This window comes from Mustela putorius, unplaced genomic scaffold (genome assembly GCF_011764305.1).
Source record: "Mustela putorius furo isolate JIRA1106 unplaced genomic scaffold, ASM1176430v1.1 tig00000196_pilon_pilon_pilon, whole genome shotgun sequence".
NCBI lineage: Eukaryota > Metazoa > Chordata > Mammalia > Carnivora > Mustelidae > Mustela > Mustela putorius.
Window position 1 is genome coordinate 9,394,492 of NW_025421310.1, and position 23,775 is coordinate 9,418,266.

General features: G+C 51.9%; 3 protein-coding genes across 21 annotated transcripts in view; 1 reads left to right on the plus strand and 2 right to left on the minus strand.

The window, feature by feature from the left end:
• Window positions 1-348: 348 nt before the first annotated feature.
• LOC101673811 (cytoplasmic tRNA 2-thiolation protein 1) lies at window positions 349-5,929 on the minus strand. 2 transcript variants are annotated; one of them, XM_045077431.1, is made up of 3 exons: window positions 5,808-5,929; window positions 3,863-4,417; window positions 349-2,306 (listed from the first exon to the last, which is right to left on the minus strand). In XM_045077431.1, the coding sequence occupies exons 2-3, from the start codon at window positions 4,368-4,370 to the stop codon at window positions 1,732-1,734; spliced, it is 1,083 nt and encodes a 360-aa protein (XP_044933366.1). In that variant the 5' UTR covers window positions 4,371-4,417; window positions 5,808-5,929; the 3' UTR covers window positions 349-1,731. The 2 variants fall into 2 exon arrangements, with proteins under 2 accessions (XP_044933366.1, XP_044933365.1); XM_045077430.1 differs by having other exon boundaries at window positions 5,713-5,834.
• Window positions 5,930-5,999: 70 nt separating this feature from the next.
• On the plus strand, window positions 6,000-19,849 carry LOC101674375 (beta-1,4-galactosyltransferase 3). 14 transcript variants are annotated; one of them, XR_006605894.1, is made up of 7 exons: window positions 7,317-7,952; window positions 11,099-14,869; window positions 16,054-16,289; window positions 17,497-17,684; window positions 18,195-18,317; window positions 18,469-18,570; window positions 18,654-18,774. XR_006605894.1 is itself a non-coding variant. In XM_045077415.1 (7 exons), exons 2-7 carry the CDS (start codon window positions 14,590-14,592, stop codon window positions 18,959-18,961), a joined length of 1,164 nt encoding a protein of 387 aa, XP_044933350.1. In that variant the 5' UTR covers window positions 7,317-7,952; window positions 11,099-14,589; the 3' UTR covers window positions 18,962-19,849. The 14 variants fall into 14 exon arrangements, 13 of the variants coding, with proteins under 13 accessions (XP_004767161.1, XP_004767160.1, XP_044933350.1 ...); XM_045077415.1 differs by having other exon boundaries at window positions 18,542-18,570; window positions 18,654-19,849; XM_045077417.1 differs by lacking the exon at window positions 18,654-18,774 and adding an exon at window positions 18,983-19,849 and having other exon boundaries at window positions 18,542-18,570.
• Window positions 19,462-23,775, minus strand: part of ZNF175 (zinc finger protein 175) — a 29,552-nt gene continuing 25,238 nt past the window's right edge. For 4 of the 5 annotated variants that reach the window (XM_013064051.2, XM_045077392.1, XM_004767102.3 and 1 more), the window contains one exon: window positions 19,462-22,666. In XM_013064051.2, coding sequence (XP_012919505.1) covers window positions 20,874-22,666 — 1,793 coding nt within the window. In that variant the 3' untranslated portion in view covers window positions 19,462-20,873. The remainder of the gene's footprint in view (window positions 22,667-23,775) is intronic. The other variant, XM_013064052.2, reaches the window with a different exon arrangement.

Here is a 23,775-nt window from a genome sequence, read left to right on the forward strand (position 1 = left end):
CAGAAACGAGCCCCTGTAGTAAATATGAGCCTCTTCTGTGGGATCCTGGCCGCCTTGGTACCTCTTTGATGTCTTCAAAGAGATTGCTTTGTTATGGATCCATTTTTTCTTTTCAGTTGCTCTCAGTGGTTGTTCAGACCCGAGATACTCCGACATAGCTAGAAATCTTCCTTATTTTGGTCTCTGTTGAAGTCACTTTCTCAAATCCTGACCTCCTGAACTGATATAGCACCTGTTTCACACCCCTCCCCCTTATGCTGCTTTGTTATTCATAGCAGCCTTCATCAGGCTTCCTGATTTGTCTATTGTCCCTCTCTCGCAACACTGGAAGCTCCATGAGTGAGACGGTTTTTTTTTTTTCAAGTTTATTTTTTTATTTTTGGTAATCTCTACACCCAATGTGGGGCTTGAACTCACGACCCCAATATCGAGAACTGCATGCTCCCCCGACCAAGCCAGCCAGAGGGTTTTGTTTGTTGTTTTTTTTTCAACAACGTCTAGAAATGTCCCTGCACACATTAGGGATTCCATACATACTGAATAAATGATGCTGGTTATCTGGTGGGGCGGGAGATCTGCCCTCAAACCTCATTCCAGTTAGGGAGAACAAGAACCAGAGTGTGGGTGGCCACACATAAGGGCAGGCCCCAGGGGCTGGGACTTGGGAAGAGAGCCCTATGTCCCGGGCTGGGCAGGTGAGAAGAGAGAGTCAGGAAGGCTTCTACAAGTCCCCTGGAGGATTTGAGAAGGAAGATGGCAAAGGCACGGCGTTCCTGACAAGGGATCAAGCCAGCAGAACTCGGAGGGGAAATGAGAACGCCAAGTCTCTCCGCAGGGGTCATCCAGGAAGCTCTTCCCGGCCTCACACCCTGGTGTGAAGCACGGGGTAGCAAATCTGAAACCCAGAGCCCCCTGGTGGCCAAAATGTAATACGACCCACGAACTTGGCCACCACGTGTTGAGCACTTCTAATTCTCACAACAGTGCTTTGATGGGGTGTGTGTGTGTGTGTGTGTGTGTGTGTGTAATTCCATTTCAGAGGAGGAAAAACCGAAGACTAGAGAGGTTAGGTCACTGACCCTGGCCCACCCAGCTGCTCCTCACCCATCACATAGAGACACCAGGAGAGATTCAGGTGGGGTGGGGAGCAAGTCCACCGTCTTGAGCTCCAGGTGCGGATTTGGATGGGAGCCCCCAGTTCCTTCTCCAGCTAGGTGAACTCAGGCAGTTAGGTGGCTTCAGGCCAATGAGATGGTGTGTGGTTTGGATGAAATGAGACCTTGTGGCATGGCAGGACTCACAGCACTCAGAGATAAGCATCATGGTTAATGGAAATGACCAGAGCCCAATTTACAAGTCAAGTCACCTGCCAAATCAAGTGAGGCTTCCGTCCTCAGAGGCCTGGTTCCCAAACTCTCCAGATGTGGAAACCCTGAGCTGCATCACACAATTGCACCTGATGCCAAAAGGAAAACATGCCCTTTAAAAATGAGCTGACACAGAGTAGGTGCTCAAGAAGGTTTGGACTACCCTGCGCATGCCCAGAACTGGGCAGAGTACTAAGTGAGCAGCCCCCTAATTCCCACTGGTTGGGAATGGGAAGTTGTTCAGTTCTCTTTTAGATCCTAGAGTTCCTGTTCCAGCCCCTCCTCCCTCAGACCCAGGTGTCCCGGCCTCAGATTCTGGCTGGTCCGGTCCATCATGACACCGAAGCCCCGGGCAGAAGGGGGTTTATTCGCAGCGCTCCTTACAGGCTGCCCCGCACTCCCCGGCGGCGGGGCCGGGTGCAGACACGGGGTCGCTAGGTGGCGGGGGTAGCGGCCCTGGCGGCCCCTCCTCGTCGCGCCCCCCGCGGCCTTTGCCGATGGCCAGGCGGGGCCGGCCGCGCTGCAGGCCGTCCAGGAGGGCGCAGGCCTGGCAGAGCGAGCGGCTGGCTAGCGCCCCGCAGCGGGAGCAGGCGCCGGGCGGCGGGGGCCGCGCGGCCGGGGCCAGGGCCAGGCGCTCCGCCGAGTGCACCAGGTCCAGCGCCACCGACGGCCGCGCCGCCTCCAGGAGCTTCAGTAGGTCGCGCGCGTGGCCGCGGAAGGCCTCGGGCGCGTAGACGCACTCCTCGGAGAAGTAGTCGAGGCGGCGGAAGTGCGCGTACAGCACCACCTCCTTCTGCGAGGCCAGCTGCAGGGGGCGGCAGCGCGGCAGGGCGCCCCCCTCGCCGCGCGAGCCCAGGCCCCCGCCCCGGGCCAGCCGCCCCGCGTCGCCCCGCAGGAAGTTCATGAGCACGGTCTCGGCCATGTCGTCGGCGTTGTGGCCTGGGGGAGAGAGGGGGAGCAGGTGAGGCGGAGGCGCCACCGTGGGGCAGCGGTGACCCAGCCAGACGGGGAGGGGCCTGGAGAGCTGCGCGGCGTGTGCGATCGGGCCATGGAGACCCCATCCCAAGGACCCAGAGAGAGACGGCGATGTGGAAAGTGGCAGAGTGGGTGACTGGGCCATGGAGACCTCACACCCAAGACACTATGCGGCAGCCAGGACCCAGAGAGATGCAGAAGGGGTGTGGGGAGCAGCAGGGAGGGGCCAGACAGGGCCACGGAGGCCCCTGAGCACCTTGGGCCAGCCAGGTGGAGGCTGGAGGTGGTCACCGTGAGAAACAAGAGGGACACATGGGCTCCCAGGGGGCAACGTGGGGTGCCATTAGCCACCCACTTATTACCAACCAGGCCCTGTGCTAGTTGCCTTTTCAGGAAGTAGTAAAAGTGCTTTGCTCTACAAATACCACTTCAGTCTCAGAAGTGTGCTTCCCACTGCACAGAAGTCAAAATGGCATTAAACAGTGGAGATTCTCCAGCGAGCCTTGAGCCTCTGGGAATGCAGATCACCGCATTTAGAAAGACCAGGAAGGAGATAAAGGAAGATTTACATGTCATCTTATATGTGAGTCTGTATAATCCAGACAGTAAAACACTGGTCTTCTCAAGGCTTTTCCAATAGGCCATACTAACCCTCCTCAGGGCCTTTGCATAAGCTGTTTCCTCTGCTCAGAATCCAACCCTCTGTCCACCCTCCACTGCTTACCTGAATGGCCTTCAGGTCTTGCCTCACTCTGGAAATGCTTCCTAACCCCTACTTTTCTCCTTCCACTGGGTGTTTCTGCTATAAACTGGCAAAGTCTGTGCGATTTTCCATAGTAGAGCTTCTCAGGTTTTAAATATGCGTGTGAGAGAAGAGCAGGCACAGAGACTGTCTTGTGTACATTTGCGTAAGGTCTACTATTTTCCATTCTCTGGTCTAAGCGCCTCACACGTAAGTCATCTAATTCCCAACAACCCTGGGACCTGGATATTAATAACCCCATTTTACAGAAGAGGTAACTGAGGCTAGGTATCACTCTGGGCTACCAAGTTTGTATCTGCTACACAGTAAATGGTCAAGAATCACGTGTGGAAGTAATGACGGGGAGAGGGTAAGTGTTATCAGAGAGGAGAGGCTGAGAGAGAAAAGCAGTTCACGGACAGGGGCGTTTCAGAATACAGTTGGCTTCTGATGGGTGGTACCACTTCACTGGCCTCCTTTTGTGAAGGGGGACACAAAGAGCGTCATTTTTTAAAAGGCAGGGTACCACAGCCCACGGAAGTACCCCTCTGCCCCTCTAGCTGCCAGTGTGACGGCAGTAACCAAAAGCTTGCCGCGACCATCCCGGCCCACACGAGCGCTACACCCGTGTGCCTTCAGAGGGCACGCATATCTGCTTCTCCTCGTGGACATCCTCCACCCGGGGTATCCCCAGCATCTCCTCCACCAGATATCACGCCCGTGCGCAGCCCCCTTTAGGTGCCGGCCTTCGCCCCTCGGCTGCAGTGCCTGCGCTCACCTGTGACGATGTGCGTGGCTCCCACGAGGCGCGCCCCTTCCTCCAGCGCGCGGCGCCGCAGCACCCCGCAGAAGGTGCAGCAGGCGCGGCTGCGGCCGGTGCCGGCTATGCTGCAGGCCACAGCGTCCATAGTCCAACCCCCGAAGAGGTCTGCGTAGGCCACGACGGTGAGCGGGAGGTCCCAGCGCGCAGCCTGGCGCCGCACGGCAGCCAGAGCCGCGTCCCGGTAGCCGCCGATGCCCTCGTCCACCGCCACCAGGCGCAGCGAGACGCCCAGTTGCGGCGCTAGTTCGCGCAGCACGTGCGCCAGCACCGTGGAGTCCTTGCCGCCGGAGGCGCCCACTGCCACCACCGCGCCAGGCGGCAGCAGGCGGCCCGCCAGCACCGTGTGCAGCACCTCGGCCTCGAAGGCGGTGCAGAAGCAGGACCCGCACAGCGCTTGGCCGGAGCGCGGGCGGCGGAGGGCAGCGCGCGCCGCGCGGCAGGAGGAGCACTGCGGGGCGGGCATCGCGGGGGGGGGGGGGTTCCGGGTGGGCTGGGAGGAGCTGGCTTCTCCTGGACAGGGAGAGAGGGGAGGCGGGTTACATGTGGATGCCGGCTTGCCGGATCGTTGCCTCTAGGGAGGCGGCCTGGATAGCACTGAGTACATCCAATGCCTGGACTACTCTCTCAGCACTCGCGCAAGCTCGACACCTTTAAGTCTCAGCTTAAGCTTTCATTATTCATTCTCCATCCAACAGACACCATTCATTGCCTCCCATCTACCCAACACGCACAAGGCACTGGGACAGCAGTGATCAAAACAGGGTCGGTTGCTGGCACCAAGTTCTCCTGGAGGAGCCAAACCACTGACAAGTAAATAACTAAGATACCTTACAAATATGAGGAGCAATGTGGAGGAATTATCCTCTGAGCTGAAGCCAGAAGGATGAGGTGTCAGGTATTACACCAGGGTGGGAAGAACGGTCCAGACAGATTTAATAGCAGAAGCAAAGACCTGAAGGGCAAGTTCAGGTTCATTTGTTTGGAAAGTGAGTTATGGCTGAGGAGGGAAGAGGAGCAGAGCTTGGAGGCTGGCAGGGTGAGGAGGTTGGATTTTATCCTGAACAAGATGGGAACCACTGGACGGTTATAAGCTGTGTAGCGACAGTATCTGATTTGTATTTTAACAAGATCCCTCTGGCTGCTGCGTGTGAATGGAGGGTGGAGAGTGGCAAGGGGAGACCAGTAAGGAGGCCCCTGCTATGATCCAGGTGAATAATAATGCAGCTTAGGGCTGAGCAGAGGCAGTGGAGGTGGAGAGAAGGGGTCAGATTCTGGATCTCTTCTGGAAACAGATTAGGAGCGACACACACAAGACTTGGTTGAGCGAGGCAGTAGGGGAGAGAAGCAGGGAGCACGGGCAACTTCAGGGTTCTGGCTTCAGCACTGGAAGGACAGTGGGACCATTTCGTGGAGAGGAGGTGGGGGAAATAGGAAAACTGAGCAAATACTGTGAGAGGTGTAGGTTTAGGCCAGAGAATCTGTAATTTTGTTTGGGCATGGTAAATTTTGAGGTCCTTTGCTCTGGAAGTCCGTCCTGAACCCTGGGCTGGGTCTGGCACCTCCTCTGGGCTCCCACGGCTGTCTGACGCCCCCCACGCCAGCCCTGATCACTCTAGGTAGTAATCAGGATAAAGGAGGAACCGCCCTTAGGTTGGGGGGTGGAACCGAGAAGGAGTCCGAACACAGGCAGAGTCCAAAGCAGATCGGCAGGGACACCAGCTGCTTAGGTCACTCTAGCCCCGAGGGTCGCCAGAGACATGCGTTGGGGGATCACGGAGGAGAGCCATATCTCCACGGATGCCTACCGGAATGCGTGGGAGAGTAATATGGAGACCCTCAGCTCCTACACCAGAGTACGACAAAGGGCCAGGTTCCGCGCGCAGAGGAAGGGAGCACTCACGTGAGTAGAACCCGCGCAGGAAAGTCCAGGCTCCGAAAAAACGCGGAAGCGGTGAAAGGACTACGACTCCCAGAAGGCTTTGGGTTTACCCGCTTACGACTCCCAGGTGCCGGTGGGGCGGTTTGGCCCGCGGTGCCTAGTGCTCCGAGACCCAGTGGGCTCACACCCTGAGAGCCTCGCGGTGACGTCACGAACTCCGCCCACGACTCCCAGAGTGCTCCAGGGCCGGCCGGCGCGTCCGTCGTCTGCGCCTGCGCAACAACAGGTGGGGCGTGTGGTTTGTAGACGTTATCTCGCGCTGGGTACTTCAGTGTAAGGACGCAATGGGTGTCTTTTAGGTTTTCACCTTTTATGAGAGTCTGATAGGATTTGAGGTGCGGGTGGAGAGTTGTCGGGGTGGAGGGAGAAAGGGATGGGGTGAGCAAGGGAGAGAGACGGCACGTGCGCCGCGCAGGTGCCCGAATTGGCCGCGTCGCCCAGGACATAGCGTGGGCTTCTGCGCGCGCCCCCGTGGGAGTGAGAGTGGGTGCGCGCCCGCGGTGGGAGCCACGGCAGTGCAGCTGCGGGTTGTGCGTGCGCGGAGCTGACAGGAGCGGTTTGCGCCTCTCCAGGCGCGTGCCTGGGTCGGGGCGTGACCCCGGTGAGCAGTTACGCACCGGTGTGACTCAGTGACAAGTGCGCGCACCTCCAGCCTTGCAGGGTTGAAGGCAGAGCTTGGGATGGAGGGCAGGTGAGACCCATGAGATGGGAGGTTCCCAGGATTAGGGTGCATTCTCTCAAGAGTCAGCCAGAGCCCTGCTCCCCTCAGTCGCTTTCCAGCCCCCAAATTGCCGCCTCTCCCGCGTGTTATATTCCAACATTCTCTTGTCTCTAACCCCCGTGAGTCCTTTATAGGGAGGATTGAGAATGAAGGGTGATGCGGGACCTTTGAGCTTCTGAAGCTGTCAAGAGGGTTGAACCCCGGGTCATCGGGTTCATACATTAGTGATTGACCGAGGCTTCTGCCCTGGGGGACATAGGAGTGTCAGGCGTGGCTGGGGAGATAAGGATGATGAAGCTTGATGTGGAGGGACCAGATGTCAGGAGCTGCAGGGACCCAGACGCTACAAGTGCTCCAAGCCAGGACACGGGGGAAAGATCAGTACTTACTGAGCAGTTGGCATGGACTCTGCATTTCCAGGCAGCATCTCAAATTCCTCCTCTGTAATGTGGGGGTAGTAGCAGAATCTGCCCTATATTGGTGAAGATAAATGAGGTAATACAGAAAGTGTTCACCAAGCAGTAAACTATCATAGTTTTCACCCCATTTAGTTTTCATAACCAGGGATGGCTTTCCTTTGGTGACCAGGTCTAATTTTTCTTTTTCTTTATTTCTTTCTATATTTTTTACAGATTTTATTTTATTTTTGTTTGACAGAGACAGCAAGAGAGAAAATCCAAGCAGGGGGAGTAGGAAAGGGAGAAGCAGGCTTCCCACTGAGCAGGGAGCCCTGATTCGGGGTTTGATCACAGGACCCTGGGATTATGACTTGAGCCAAAGGCAGATGCTTAACCGACTGAGCCACCCAGGTTACCCCTAATTTTTCTTTTAAAGCGAGGAGTGGGGTGAGAGTTTGAAAACCTCAGGCAACCTACTGATAGTCTGTAAGTCAGTTCCCAATTTGGGCATGGTTTTGTACCTCAGAGAACACTTGGCACTCTCTGGAGACATTTTTGGTTGTCACAACAAGGAGGCAGGGGAAGGGTGTGACTGGTATTTGGTAGGTAGAGGCCAAGGATGCTTCCAAACATAGTGTGTACGGGCTGGTGTCTCACTGTAAAGAATTATCTGGTTCAAAACAGCCATGCCAAAGATGAGAAACCTTGATCTAAGTGGTATTCTACTGTGATGTACATTGGTTTTCTCACCCAAAAACTAGTATCTGGTTCACAGGTTCAGGTGTTTCTGTGTTGGTTTTAGTTTCCTACTTTGCAAGTTTCTTTCACTAAGTACTTGAGCAGGTCGGAACACCACCCACATACTTTCAGCTGAGACATTGGTAAAAAAAGGTTTACCTCAAACTGGGCATCAGGGACAGAAAGAAGACGTGAAAACCTACCTGCCAGTTGACGCCCTGCACCGCTTGCTTAGTTGCGTGACCTTGAGTAAGTGATGAAAACTCTCTGTGCTTGAGTGTCCTCATCTGTCCAGTGGAGATGATGATAGCATAGTTGGGTTAAAGAAGTCAGCGAGTTAACTTGTGTAAAGTGTTAAGATCAGGGCTCCGTGCTTAGTAAGTGCTTGGGACTGGGGTGCTCTGGTTCCTCAGGTCACTTCCCTGGGGCGGCAGGAATTGGTGGTGGTGAGAACCGGATCAGTCCCTCTAGCCCTCGGTGGCCGCATCCACCAGCAAGCTGGCATGGTTTGGGAGAAGTTCCTCATTGGTGCTTTGCAAACACTTCATGTTTCGTTTATTGCAACACATTAATAATCCAGTGGAAAAGACTGTAAGCTGGTGTCAGAGGCTTCCAGAGAGGGCAGAGGACTGTGGCCACTCAGCACTTGCAGGGAAAGGTTGAGTCCCTCAGCCTGGTGTTTGCAACCAGGCCCCTGGTGACTTTTCAGCTTCCTGTGGCTCTGGCAGGTCCCATCCAATGCCAGTGTGTTTACACATGGCGTCCTCTCTTCCTGAAGACCCTCCCTCCCTCACCCCTCCTCACCACACTGATTCCTGTTTCTCATCCAAGTAGCCATGTGGACATACTTCCTCTAGGAAGCCTACAGGACCCATCCTCCCTTGCACTGTATTAACAAGCAAGCCACCTCTGGCCTCCCACAGCCCCTGGTCCCTCACTTTTGTCAGAGGCCTTATCACCTTGGGCTCTGTCACCTGAGCTGTCCCTAGCTCCCCCCTCCTTTCTTGTCTCCTGCTGTTATCTGCCCCCCAGTGAGCACAGAGCCCAGGCAGGAAGCTTGCCATGCCGTAGTGGTTACCAGAAGCAGCTTGGTTCAGATCCTGGGATTACCATCCTGGTTGTGTAACTGTGGACGACTGACATTTTCTCATCTGTAAGATCGAAATAATAGTTCAGGATGACAGCAGTGGTTCTCAGCCTGGGATGATTGTGACCCCCAGAGGACATTTGACAGAGACATTTTTTGTTGTCACAAGTGGGGTAGGGGGCTACTGGCATCCAGCAATGGTAAAACATCTAACACATAGCACAGCCCCGATAGCAAAGAACTAAAATGCCTAAAATGTCAGTACATGCTGAGGCTGAGAGGAGGGGGAACCTGATGAGTGCTTACAGCAGCTCTCTGGGCCAGAGTAAGAGCTCCAGAGATGTGAGGTGCCATGACTGCTGCTACTTATGCACAGGGAGCTTTCTTATGCCTCCATTCTCTCTGCCCAGAGTGCCTTTCCATCCCTTGGTGTGGGGGTTAAATGCCTGCTTATCCTTTGGGACCTGCCCCAGAATGCTACCTCTCAGGGGAAATCTTCCCTGAGCTCACCCTGTCCCCCAGGATTCTCCCAACCAGGTAATGGAAAGAACTTTGGAGTCACACACACAGGCCTGGACTCAAATTCATGCTCTCTTCTTTTTTTCTTTTATTTATTTTTAAAGATTTTATTTATTTATTTGACAGAGATCACAGGTAGGCAGAGAGGCAGGCAGAGAGAGAGGAAGGGAAGCAGGCTCCCAACTGGATTTGGGGCTCTATCCCAGGACCCTGAGATCATGACCTGAGCAGAGGGCAGAGGCTTAACCCACTGAGCACCACCTAAACGCCCCAAGGAATGTTTTTAAATAAGATTTGCTGTGGGGGCACTAGCTGGCTCAGTCTCCAAAAGGCATGTGACTTTTGATCTTGGGATTGTCGGTTTAAGCCCCACATTGAGTGCAGAGATAACTTAAAAAAATAAAAATCTCTTAAAAAATAAGATTTCGTGTGGGGCAAAACAGGAATGAACAGATTGTCTTAGTCACCAGGTGAGTTAAGAAAAAACATTTCTTGTGCACATGAGACCCACATCTAATAGGTAAAGACTCAAAAGTGTGAATTTGAGAGGGGAGGAAGACACACCAGGAACACAGCACAAAGAAATCCAAGTTCAGCTACAACCACCAGATTTTCAAGTCAACAAGCACTGTGAGTAGTAAAGAATGTCATCGCGAATGACAAAGGAATCACCAGGTTGGCAAAACAACTGGATGTACCTCACAACACAGACTCCAAAGAAATAAAGCCAAAATGAGCAGGATGAGAAGAAACCGGCACATTCTACAAGCACTGTGACATTTTAACACATCTTCCTCAGCAATTCATCAAGCAGACAAAAAACTATAAAGCTGTGGAAAATTCGAACAAGAGCCCTGACAAGCTTGAACTAAGGGTCTGAAGTGGAACTTATAGCTGATGATGGGAAAGTACAGGTTTTTCCCAGGAACGTGAGGGAAACGTACAGGGGTCCTCAGCATGGCTCTTCATTATGGCGCCCACTGGCCGTGTGTGTCTAATGACCTGTGGCTAGTCTGATTAGAGCTGTGCCGTAAATATAAAATACCAGAGTAGAAGACTTCATGTGAAGAAAGAATGTAAAGTATCTCTCCAGTAATCCTTTACCTTGGTTACATGTTGAAATCGTAACATTTTTGTTATATTGGCTTAAGTGTAATGTTAAAATTAATTGTACCTGTTTATTTTTCCACATTTTAAATGTGACTAATAGAAATGTAAAAGTATAGGGGCGCCTGGATGGCTCAGTCAGTTAGGCCTTTGCCTTCGGCTTGGGTCATGATCTCAGGGTCCTGGGATTGAGCCCCACATCAGGCTCTCTGCTCAGCAGGGAGCCTGCTTCCCCTCCCCCTCTCTGCCTGCTTGTGATTTCTCTCTCTGTCAAATAAATAAATAAAATCTTTTAAAAAAATGTAAAAGTACATCTGTGACTTGCATTATACTGCAGTGATACTCGCTTTGGACCATGAGAACATCTCAGCAAATTGCAAGATCATCCCGCCCCATTCCCCAGGACAAAGGGACCTTCACCAAGAAGCTTAGTACATGTACTTCTGATCCAATGAGTGAATTTTCCCATTTGGTTTTAAGATTTAGGAAATTATTAAAACAATTTTTCATACATCTTGGAACCAGCCAAGACAGAAGGGGTCTGAGTGTGTGTGTGTAGGTGCAATATTATAGTAATTCTAAAATACTTTTGTTTGGGAGGAAACCATTCTGAAAAATTTTGTATCCTTACCTCATCTTTTTTAAAAAATTTTATTTATTTGTTTGTTTGTTTATTTGACAGAGCACAGCAGGAGGAGAGCAGCAGGCAGTGGGAGAGAGAGAAGAAAAAAAGGCGCCTGCAGTAGGGAGCCCAAGGTGGGGCTTGCATGACCTGAGCTGAAGGGACAAGCTTAACTGACTGAGCCACCCAGGCATCAGAGGTGGAAAACGTTACACATTTTCCAAGGTGACTTGAGATGAGGATTGACTGCTAATGGAGTAAATATTTTATGACATGACTCAAATAGGCTTTAAGTACCTAAGAGAAAAATGCATATCAATTCTAATGAGGACCATTAATTTTTATTCAGTGTAACTTGAAAAAACTTCCTCCTGAGAACATTGCAGTTGAATTAAAAAAAAAAAAATTAGCTCTATTAACTCATGCTTTGGTTATTCTGAATGTAAAACATCTCAACGTGAACCAACCGTCACCTTAAATGACTAGAATACAAATACACTTCCATGAGGGGAGTTGTGTGTGGACACCCCACTTGGAAGACCTCTGCTAGATAAAAGAGGTTCTATGTACCAGGAACCTGCCAGGAGGAAGGGACCTGTTCCCAGGGCGATCCAGGGAGTCCAGACTCCTTGGGGGAGACTCTAGGTCTCCCAAGTCACTGTAGGCCCTACTCGTTATACGTGTACCACACAGGAGCCAGACAAAGCTTACTTCTGCCAAATGAAAATATAACTTATTAAATGAGACTTGGAAACGTCACTTGGGAAATGTGGGTGTATTAATTTGAATCATGTCATATGCATGGGAGTTGCTGCTAGTGTAAGATGTCAGGTTTTTTTTTTTTTTTCCTTGAAATCCTATGTAACTTTGGGGAACAGTATGCAGTTGATATCATCCTACCTGGTTCACCTTTCAACAGTAGTGAAATGGACTTTTCTGTTTTTTGAGGAATAGGAACATTTATGCTCCCACACCTACAGTCACATGATTATGCTTCCAAAATTTTTTTTTAGTGATTGAGTTCATAATTAAATTTTCTCCCCAGGAGCCCAAATGACAGTCACACTTTGTCTTAAGTCATAACCCTTGTGTTTCCAGGGCACCTGGGTGACTCAGTCTTTTAAGTGTCTGCCTTTGGCTCAGGTCATGATCCCAGCGTCCTGGGATCGAGGCCTGTGTCGGGCTCCTTGCTCAGCAGGAAGCCTGCTTCTCCCTCTCCCACTCCCTCCCTCGCTCTCAGTCAAATAAATAAATAAAATCTTAAAAAAAAAGCCACACAAAACCCCGTATTTGCAATAGGGATTGATTATAAAACGAGGGATCAGAAGATAAAAGCTTGTTGCCGTCCACAAAAACGTGCCTGTCATATTTCTTGTGGAGTCGGAGGGGTTCTTTTTATTCTGCTCTCCAGGAAACAGCCCACATTTTCAACAGCAGCCTTTCCTGTCCTGCAAGAGGAGGGGGAACTCTGGAGAAGTAGGCCTGCGTGTCCTAACACTGGGTGTTGTGTGTCCAACACACTCCCTTTGTTGGTGGCCCCACGGAAACTACCAGATGCAGCCGACTCCTGCATGAAGAATTACACTCCTGAGCACACATACACCGTGGAAGACTCCTTGCTCCTCCAAGCTCACTGACCCCTGCCTAGGAAGGGGAAATAGAGTCGTTATTGAGGCTGTGCTGGCACCTCCGACTTAACAGAGCAGCTGGACACTGGTGGATGCAGCAGGACTCAGGAACGGTCCACACCTGGCCGCATTCACAGCTGAGAAACAGGGATTAGTATGAGCCCCGCTGTTTTCAGTGAATACTTTCGTAAACTGCTGCTGGGCCAACTCTACCAGCATGTTGCAAAGACTGGTTTTAGTCCTCAGGGCTCCTGAGACATACTTGATCATCAGTTGTGATCATCTTCTGTGTGAGAATGGGGTGCGTTTTCCACCATATCTGGGTGTTTCTTCTCATTTTGATTAAAGGTGGGGCATCTGAATTTGGAGTGCCACTCAAAAGTCGGCTTGGTATTTTACGAACAACACTCTTTTGTATGCTGTCTTTCCAGCTGGAAAGCTAAGAGGAATTCTACCAGCAGGTAGTTCTTCCTTATTCCTGCCCCACAATACGGAATTTGCTACTGACACTCAATTCTTGTCTCCGTGCTTCAGAATTGAAGGATATTCTGTCCCCAGTCACATTCCGTTTTGTTCCACATTTGAGATTCAGTACTGAGCTTGCTTCTGTAATGAGATAATTTTTTGGTTCATCTAAAAATACGCTCGCCGAGTTAGTGACAAGGACACCAGCCTGTGTGTGACTCTTCAGTGCCCTTTGACTACCCCTACCCACCTCAGGGCCTTTGCACCTGCTGTTCCCTCTGCCCAGCCACCTAGCAGAGATAGCCTCCATCCATTTCCTTCTCTACCCCTTTCGATGTATAGGTTCTTAATGCTCACTGAAACCTTTTTCTTGCCTGTCTTCCCACCAGAATGTGGGTTTCCGGGGAGTAGAGGTTTTTGCTGATTTTGCTTGTGGCAGCTTTGTTGGTTTGCACAGTAATCCTGGCACAGAAGTGATGCTTAGTGACTAGAGTTGAACAAACACTCAGCCTTTGTGCTGGGTAATGCTGGGGACCCAGGGCTGAGCTGGGCCAAGGCCTGCCCCACTCCCTGTGTTGTGAGGGAAGGAGATCTAGACACAGATCATTCCCAGTCTGGGGGCCAGAGCAGTGACAGCTGAGATACCGGGGGCCAGGAGGGCTGAGGCAGATAGGGGAGGATGTGGAGGAGAGGAGAACTTGCAGTGGCTGAGGACGAGCAGGAGTGTATCAGGTTGCAAATCCTTCTAGCACTCACTCTTCATCATTCATTTCCTGGGCCCTCCTGTGCCAGGGGCCGAGATGAGTCAGTCCTGAACCCTGTTCTCTGCAAGCTCCTAGTCTGATGGGGGCAGTTGATAGGACAATCACAATCCAGGATGACAGACTGTGGTGGAGGTAGATAGGCTGTGTAAGCCTCTAGGAGCTACTTGCTGCCCGTTACAGGGAAGAGCACCCAGAATGAACAGGAGTCACGTAGGTCCCTTTCATACAGGACGCTGGAGATATGATCAGACCTGGCACAGTCTGGAATGATCTGGAGCCGGTCGCATTGCATATTGCGTGTCCTAGCGCAGTAACCCACTGAGCTTGATCCCATGTAGTGCCCATTACAGACAAGGACATTGAGCCTTAGAGAGTCACCCAGGGGAGCAACCAGCTGGGGTCCACTGTGACCATGGGGTTTGGAGGCAACCAGTTGGAAGAGATGAGGCTGGAGATGTGCACAAGGCAGGGTCTTCATGCAGGTGGTGCACCTTGAGCAGCTGCGCTGTTCTCTCACCCTGGCCCCCCTTCCAGTGCGCAGTCAGGGAGGGTAGGTGCAGGCCCCTGCGACTGAGGTATATGGCGTAAAGGTGGGCTTTGCAAAATGGGAAGAATAACCTTCTGTTTCCTTTCTCAGAATGGAAGGCGAGAATGCTACCACTGAACCAATGCCTCACACACGCCCTTTCTCAGAATGGAACAGCAGAGGGGGCTCCTGTTATTATTTCTGGGGCTACAGCTGCTGCTAATGGGGGCGTTACTCTACCAGAACCACCACCGCCACAGCCTTGCCCTCTTCTTGCGTGTCCTGAGACGGGACAGGCCAGTGGTGGGAGAAGAGTTGCCCTTTTTGGTCTCAGTCTCCTCTGCAGGGACCTCTTCCCAGGATGTATACGCCAACCTCAGCGAGATCCACCCTGTGGACCGTAGGAAGGAGGACCTGCCCAGCTGCCCCCTCATCTCCCCCTACATCAGTAAGCTTGTCAAGGCATCCTCCACTCTCAACCCTGCCTTGGGCTTTGGGGAGCTAGCAGGACTCCCAGGGGAGAGGGACAGATCCTGGAAGCAGACGGCACAGGCCTGGTGACCAGGGGTGATGGAGAGATGTGCTGGTCATCTGTGGCTGCATCATAACGAAAGACCCCAGAAATGAGTGTCTCTAAAAGTCACCAACTCTCAACGCGTATTTGGGTTGGGAGTCTGGGGAAGGGTCCCACTGGGTAGTCGTGGTCCAGGTGTTTCACGCAGTTGCAGTGTGATATAGCTGGAGGTAAGACAACAGCTGGAGTAGAAGCAACCCGTTCTCCCCACACAATCTCAGAGTTGCCATGTAGCCCCTCCCCCGGCTCATGTGGGTTTCCTCACAGCACAGCGGCTCGAGCACTTACGTGGCAACCGCAAACTTCAGGAGCAAGTGTGCACATGAATCAGGCAGAAGTCATGATCTAGTCTCAAAAGCCATGTAGTGTCATTTCTGACATACTCTACTCATTGAAACTGTCATAAAGCACCCCCCAACCAATTTTAAGGGGTGGAGACAGACTCACCTCTCCCTGGGGGGAGCATCAAAGTCACACTGTAAGAAGGGCATGTTGGGCCAGAGCCGCTGCTGGGGTTGGGCAGGTGGATGGTGGAGCCCTCAGTGAGGGAACTGGAAGGAGCAGTCCGAGATGTAGGGAGAGCGGGTGTCCTGAGAACCACCCCAGGGGAGACATCCTTGAAACAACACAAAGTTATCTTCCCACAGTTCTAGAAGCCAGAAGTCCAAAATCAGGGTGTTGGGGCAGGGTTGGTTCCTTCCAGATGCTCAAGAGAGAAGCCATCCTATGCCTCTCTCCTAGCTTCCGGTGGTTGGTGGTGATCCTTGGCTTTCCTTGGCTTGTTAGCAGGTCACTTTAATTTCTGCCTCCATGGCCACCTTCTCGCTGGGTCTTCAGATGATCTTATAAGGACACCAGTCGTTACATTGAGGGCCCACCCTTATCCAGAACTTCCACATTCTAACATCTGCATCTGCATGGACCCTATTTCCAAGGTCCCATTCTGAAGTGCTGGCGGACATGGTTTGGTGACAGCAGGGGTGGTGGGGGTGGACATGATTGAACACAGCTGGGTTGTGGCGTTTCTGGGGCAGGTCCCTGACATCTGCCCCTTTCAGATGGCCCCTTGAGGGTGATGATCCCAGAGAACCTGACGATGGAGCAGGTGGTGAAGAAGAACCCGCTGGTGGAGCTGGGAGGCCAGTACCAGCCTCCTGATTGCTGGACACGACATCACACGGCGGTCGTGGTGCCCTACTATGGGCGAGACCAGCACCTGCAGCACCTGCTCTTCCACCTGCACCCCTTCCTGCAGCTCCAGCAACTGCACTACGCCATCTACGTGGTGAACCAGGTACAGCCAGCACGGAGAGGGCTGGAGACAAGAAGACAGAGGGGTCTGAGCATGGCCGTGGAGAGTCAAGGTTGAAGTCGTCAGCCTCTGAGCTGACAGCATTTGGGCCAGAGGATGTATGGGGGCTGGATTTATGAGTCAAGAACTTGAATTGGAGGGAAATTAGAGCCGGGGCTATAGGCTGGGTCTAGACTGGCCGAGTCTGGGATCAGCTCATGTGGCTGTCCGAAAGACTCAGTCCCGCTGAGTCTGGGCCTCCCTGCCACCAGGGCTGGCTAGATTGGGCAATGAAGCTAAGTGGTAATTTAAAGCACGGGGTTTGGAGTCCTCTGGAGGCTTGTTTGAATCTTCGTATTATCCATTAGTACCTGTGTGGTCAGAGTGAGGGACCGATCATCCATCTCCTTGTCACTCAGTGTAACTATGTGTAAACTTATAACTCTGCCAGTCTTTTCTCATCTATGACCCAGGGATGATAGCCCCTTCGTCCTTAGGTTGTGGGAAGCATTCACGGAGTTAATGACTCAAGGCCTGGTGCAGAGTAGGTACTCAGTAAGTGATGTGCTACTGATGATGGTGATGATGGTTTTTTGATGGTGCTGCTGCCGCCGGGGCTGAGGACAGTGACAGTGTGAGGATGATGGTGAGGACGATGTTGACACAGTGATGGAGGTGAGGGGATTGTGCTGATGGCATCGGAGCGGGCGAACAGGATGGTGCTGGTGCTCATGCTGGCGATGAACCTGGTGATGGCAAGTGATGCTGGTAACGATGAGTGATGATGGAGGAGAACAGGACGATGGAGCGAGAGAGGGAGAGGCGAACCCTGCCATGGTTTCTGGGCATTAGACCCAGTCTTTGGTAAGAGCAGAAAGCCATAGGTGCCCCCTGCTCACTCTAATCCCTGCCTCCTTCAGACGGTCTCTTAAAGGGGAGGTTCCTTGAGAACCTTGGAAATGGCCATGGACGGAGCCAAGGGGCTGACAAAACTGACTCTGTGTAGGTTGGGGGTGGGAATTCAGGAAGTTTTCCAGGGGACGTAACCTTTGAACTGTGCCCTTGTGGATGGGTCTGGGTTTTCCAGCTCCAGTGGGAATAGGGTTCAGGCAGGAGAATGGCACTTGAAAAGGGGAGAGGACAGGCCTGGCAACTGGGGGCATGCTCTGTCTGCTGGCAAGGAAGCATGGAGCATCTCTGTCCATCCCAGGTGCACAACACTGCCTTCAACCGGGGCAAGCTGCGCAACGTGGGGTTCTGGGAGGCCATGCAGGAGGAGGAATGGGACTGTCTTTTCTTCCATGATGTGAACCTCCTCCCAGAGGATGACCGCAACCTCTACATCTGCGACATCTTCCCTGCCCATGTGTCTGTGGCCATCGACAAGTTCGACTACAAGTAGGTGGAAGGAGGGAGCTTCCTGTGGGGGGATGGTTGGCCAGGCCCTGTGCCTCCCTGGGACCGAGGCAGAGAGGGATGATGGGGCCCAAAGAAAAGCCTTGTAGACAGGGGAGAACCTTCCCTTGGGATGCAGGTGTTGACTGGGGGGCGGGGGAGGGTCAGTGATAGGGTTTTGATGGAGGTCAGAGAAAAACATGTATGAAAGGACAGGTTGTCTGGGGGGCAGGAGGTTATCCCAGAAGTCTGGGGAGAAAGGGCCATCAAGGGGTCACAAAGTGGGCCTGTCAGATTTAGGGGAGGGAATATCCCAGGTCAAATGAGGGCCCATCTCAAGGGGCAAAGGGAGAGCTACTCTAAGATTAGGGGAGGGGACACCTGAGGGGCCAGGGGAGTGGTTAGTTATCACAGGGGTGAGTGGGGAAGGGCAAATCCAGAAATAATGCCTGGAGATCCTAGCCAGGGCCCCTGTGGCCCGAAACTTGTTTCCAACTCTCTCTGCCTCTCAAGGCTACCCTACCGTGGCTACCTTGGGGGTGTGTTTGCCCTGCGTCCCATTCACTACCTGAAGATCAACGGCTTCCCCAATTCGTACCAGGGATGGGATCTTGAGGACCATGACATCGCTGCCAGGTGGGAGGCCCTGCTTAAGGAACCTAGCACGGGGCTGCAGGTCCCCCCATGGTGTGGGAGACACAGGCCACTGTCGCCTGAAGGGCTGAGTGTGGCATGGGTTCCCTGTCAGAGGCAGGCATCTGGCCTCCCTGCCCTCTCCCCCTGTAAGGCTGCAACTGAGCGGGATGTTTCTCTCCTGACCCCATCTGCTCTTTGGCCGCTACCACATGCTGGAGGGGCAGGACCCCAGCCACCAGCGGAGCCCCCAGAGGTAAGCTGGGGTTTGAAGCAGGATGTCCCGTCTCAGGTGATCCCTATGTCCTGGGCTCATGTGGCTGCCCTCCCTCCCCCAAGCCCCGACCTCCTGGCCTCAATCCGCCACAAAGGGGAGCAGGATGGCATCAACTCGTTGGGCTACAGGCTGCTTTCCAAGGAGCTGCAGGCCCTCTACACCAACCTCACTGTGGACATCGAGTTCCCCACTCGCGGGTCCTAGGAGCCCCCGTGGCAAGCTGCGGGGGAGCTGGAGGCTGGACCAGGATCCCCAAGACCTCGGCTGCAGGGCAGCCCTCCCAACTGGTTTCCTATTAAAGGACAGTTTATTTTACTCGCTTCTCCTCTCCGCCAACCTTCATCCCCACCCTTTCATTTCCAGGCGTTAATTCAGAGCCTCAAACTTTCAGGTTCTCTTCATGTGGCTCTAAGTGCTGACCACACACCCACCGGCTCATGAAAACCTGCGGTGCAGGCACTGTTAGCATCATTCTTTAGAAACCCAGGGCAGAGGAGCTAAACACTTGTGTGACTGACATTTGATCAAATTTGGGTACCTGGCTCCTAGGCCCATGCCCCAGAAGAGCAGGCAGCCTGGCTGCTGTCCTGTAGCAACAAAAGCGGCAAGAACAAATGAATAGTAAAACCTGTGAGGACGGTCCAGCCACTGAACAGACGCACGGCAGCAGGGAGAACTGAGGTGCCCACGCTCGTGTGTGGTGTGATCGGTGCTTCTAGAGGACAGAGTTCCCACCCGGGTACAGGATTATCAGCGCAGGTGGGTATCAGGTAATCTGGAAAGGGCCAGATGGCGTGTATTTTTGGCTTGCACACAGGCCACTGGAGTACAGGGGCAGTCACAGACCGCACATCAACACAAAAGCATGGCTACGTCCAGTAAAACTTTTATTCCAAAGAGCAGGTGGCGAACCCTATTTGACTGACGGCTGGTTTGCTGACTCCTGGTGTAAATGATTAGGAGCCTGTGTAAAAATACAAAGAAGTCCATACTGAAAGGTTAACACTGGTCATTTATGGAGCTGCTCACCAGATGGTGGAAGTGGGAAGAAATGAAGGCGGGGTGGTAGAACTGAGCGGGTGACGAAAGAGAAAAGGTGTACTATGAAGGCCAGTGTATGTTACAAAATCCCATTTATACATTTAACCAAGAAAGTACATTCACATGTCGAGACAGGCACACCTCGGAGATACCGCAGCTTCGGGTAGTTTCAGGCCCCTCAATAAAGCGAATGTCGCAATAAAACATGTCAAATGAATTTTTGGGTTTCCCGGTGCATGTGGGAGTCACGTCGGCACTACATGGTAGTTTATGAAGTGTGCAACAGCGGTACCCCTAAGGAAAGTGTGTCCTTATTAAAAAACACTTAAAAAAAAAAAAAAACCCAACCATCATTTGAATCTTCAGTGAGTTGTAATGACTCATCTCAGATCACCACATTCAATAGGATAATAATGAAAAACTTGGAAATATCCCAAGAGCAACCAACATGTGACTGACATGATGGGGGCAAACGCCGTGGGGAAAGGTAGCATTGATCTTCCCGACACAGGGATGCCACAAACCATTCAATTTGTAAAAACACGGTATCTGCAACGCACGACACAAGGAGGTAGCTGTGCCTGTGTGTATAAAGAAACTAATAGTTACTGACTGTGCAACCTCAGGATATATTCAAATGGGAATAAATTTGATAAACTTAATTATGGTACATCCTTTACAAATAAACCTTCCCATACCTCTGCTATGCAGTGAAGCCTACAGCAAACACTAGAGAACTGAGTGTTATGTAGGTGTACACACACACACACACACACACACACACACAACTGTCTTGTCATTCTGGTTTCTAGTACTTTGAAAATACCGATATTCCAAATTCAACAGGATTACCATTAATTTCTCACAAGTTTTCCTATAACCCATCTGGTACAAGTCTTGTACTTCCCAGAGGAACACAATTCTCAGTGTGTCAGTCAGGGTTTCTTCCCAGATGAGTTTCATACTCTTTAACAAGGCTAGTACAAATATGGACATTTACCCTCATTCATGTTCATTCATGTTATTTTCTGAGCCCTTTCTTTCACGTCAAATGATGTGCAACTTTGCAACATGCAGTGTTCCTGGAGTTTTTCAGAATCCTGAATCCTGTAACCTACAACTGAATCTAACTCTTGGGAGATTTTTCTCTTCTTCAAGAAATTTAGTTTGTCTCATTTGTGTATACACTGATGCATATGAGGAACTGATTTCTAGGTAAAGCCTTTCACACAGTAATTGCTTTAATAAGACCTGTCTCTAGTGTGAGTTGTTTGGTGTTTATTAAAATTGGATCTGTTGTTGAAGGCCTTCCCACACTGAGAACATACATAAGGCTTCTCTCCCGTGTGAATCCGCTGATGCACTTGGAGCTGTGGTTTCCGGCCGAAGGATTTCCCACAGTCATAGCATTCATAAGGCTTCTCCCCAACATGCGTTCTCTGATGTGCCACCAACTCAGATTTCTGGAGAAAGGCATTCCCACATTTGTAACAGGCGAAGGTTTTCTCTCTGGTGTGCGTCATCTGGTGTTTGTGGAAATTTGATCTGCCATTGAAGGCCTTCCCACATTCGGTGCACACATAGGGTTTCTCTCCGGTGTGAATCCGCTGATGCTCCTTGAACTGTGACTTGGAAGTGAAGGCTTTCCCACAGTCGCCACATTTGTAAGGCTTCTCCCCGGTGTGAGTTCTCTGATGCATGCTGAGTATGGACTTCTGGTTGAAGGCTTTCCCACAGTCGCCACATACGTGTTGTCTTTCTCCGGTGTGAATTTTCTGGTGGATGTTGAGGTGTGATTTTTGGGTGAAGGCTTTTCCACAGTCACCACATTCATAAGGCTTCTCCCCGGTATGAATTCGGTGATGGATATCAAGCTGTGACTTGGAAATGAAGGCTTTCCCACAATTGTGGCACGGGTAAGGTTTCTCTCCGGTGTGCCCTCTCTGATGCACAGTCAAGTGCGCCTTCTGGACGAAGGCCTGTCCGCACTCAATGCACACATAGGACTTCTCCCCCGAGTGGATTCTCTGGTGCAAGCTGAGCGTTGACTTCTGGGTGAAGGCCTTCCCGCATTCACCACATGTGTACTGGCGCTCACCCGTATGAATCTTCTGATGGATGGCGAGGGTTGAATTCTGGGAGAAGCCTTTCCCACATTCACTGCATTCGTAGAGTTTCCCACTAGTGTGAGTCCTCTGGTGTCTGAAGAGAGATAATGTCTGGAAAAAGGCTTTCCCACATTCATGGCATTTATGGGACTTCTTTCTCGTGTGAGTTTTCTGGTGTGTCATCAGTTCTGCTCTCTGAACGAAGACCTTCCCACACTCCTTGCAGATGTTAGCTGTGTGAGCTGTCGGATACACACCCAGCTTTGGTTGTAGGGTGAAGCCCTTGGTACATCTGCTGCACTCCTGGAGGTTTTCTACACTATGGAATCTCTGCTGCTCAAGGGGCGGCTTCTGGGGGAAGCCCCTGCCACACTCAGCGCATTTATGGAGTCTCTCCTGATTACGAATTTGGTGCTGCGTGCGTGACTGTTTATGGCTGAGGACTTTCGGACGTTGATTCCCTTCGCAGAAGTTCTCTCCTGGATGAATGTGCTTGTAGCTGGCCCGGGAAGAGCTACGGGTGAACAGCCGGCCAGAGCCAGCCAGCTCACCGAGGTGTTCTGTGCTGTTGCTTTGAGTCTGATGATTCACGTCTGGATTAGGCTTCAAACTCTTGGCAACTGAGCAGTGTTTAGGAGGTCTGCTTTGTGAACAAACAAGGTGAGGCCTCACATGGATGATTCTTCCTGGGTCCTTCCGCTCCCAGTCTCTCTCTCTATCCAGTGTCTTCCTGTCAAGGAAGGCCCCATGCCATGCAGGTTCATCTTGCTTCTGCCGACGCCTCGCTGCACGGCCACTGTGTCCCCACAGGTCTTCTGAAATGGAACACCACATACCACCTCTTGTGACTTCACTTTCCTTACCGTTGTGAAATGAAGCCTTTTCAAATATTTTCTGTTGGGAGGTTTTAAGTCCCAATGCCCCTTCTAGAAGAAGAGGAAGAAGATGAAAGGAACACGAGTTAGGAGAGGATGGAGGAGAAACCATAGGAGTGGACTGAGGGCGAACATGAATTGCTGAGTCACGGTAGTAACGATGATGGGAGGGCGGCGCCGCGCAGGAGACACCCACCCTGCCTTCGCTTCATGTCGCCTGTCTGCGTACAGCACAGAGCACGTGTGCAACAGCGCTCTGCGTCGCGCGGAAACTCTTCAATCCTCACAACCCTGCACGCGTAACTGCGCTTACTCTCCATTTCATAGAACAGGAGGCGGCAAAGAGTCTCTAAGTAACTGACCAAAATCACCTCCCGGAGCTCTGGGGAAAATTAGAACAAAAGACAAGCCAGCTCCACCTAATGCAGGCCTGCAGTCTAGAAACCCGGAGACACCAACACCTACGATGACAGAAAATACAGACAGGGGTGTGACACGTGGGAAGAGCCAAGGCTTGAAAAGGAGGGGCTCTGAGGGCAGCTCTTCATCAGCTTTCAGATCTAAACTGTAACTAACCCACCAGTTTCCTCTCACTTGTTAGAAACGATAACAAACCCAGCTGCCCTGTTAATCCTCTGGAGAAGTAAGAAAGCTCCAATCCTGACACTGCCAGGCAGGGAAAGGACACCTGTGCCCAGACTCAACTCTCCAGGAAGCTGAAATTTGTTTGCTTGAACCGATAAACTTATGACCCAATGAATCCATTGTACTTTTTTTGGAAGAGTGGACAAGGGGTGGCTCAGTGGGTAAAGCCTCTGCCTTTGGCTTAGGTCATGGTCTCAGGGTCCTGGGATCAAGCCCCACATCAGGCTCTCTGCTCAGCAGGAAGCCTACTTCTCCCTCTTCCTCTGCCTGCCTCTCTGCCTACTTCTGCATTGTCAAATAAATAAATAAAATCTTAAAGAAGTTGACAATTAAGCTGTCTCCTGAGACATGTGTCACCCTCTTCCACAGAAGTTAACTGTGGACAGGCCAAGCTACAAAACAACTCCCAGCGCCGCTGCAAGGAGGTGGGACGGTGAGTCTGTTTCTGCTGATGGAATGAGAATGCAGCATTATCCACCAGCTCTGGCCTGGGCGGTGAGATCACAGCTTCTCAG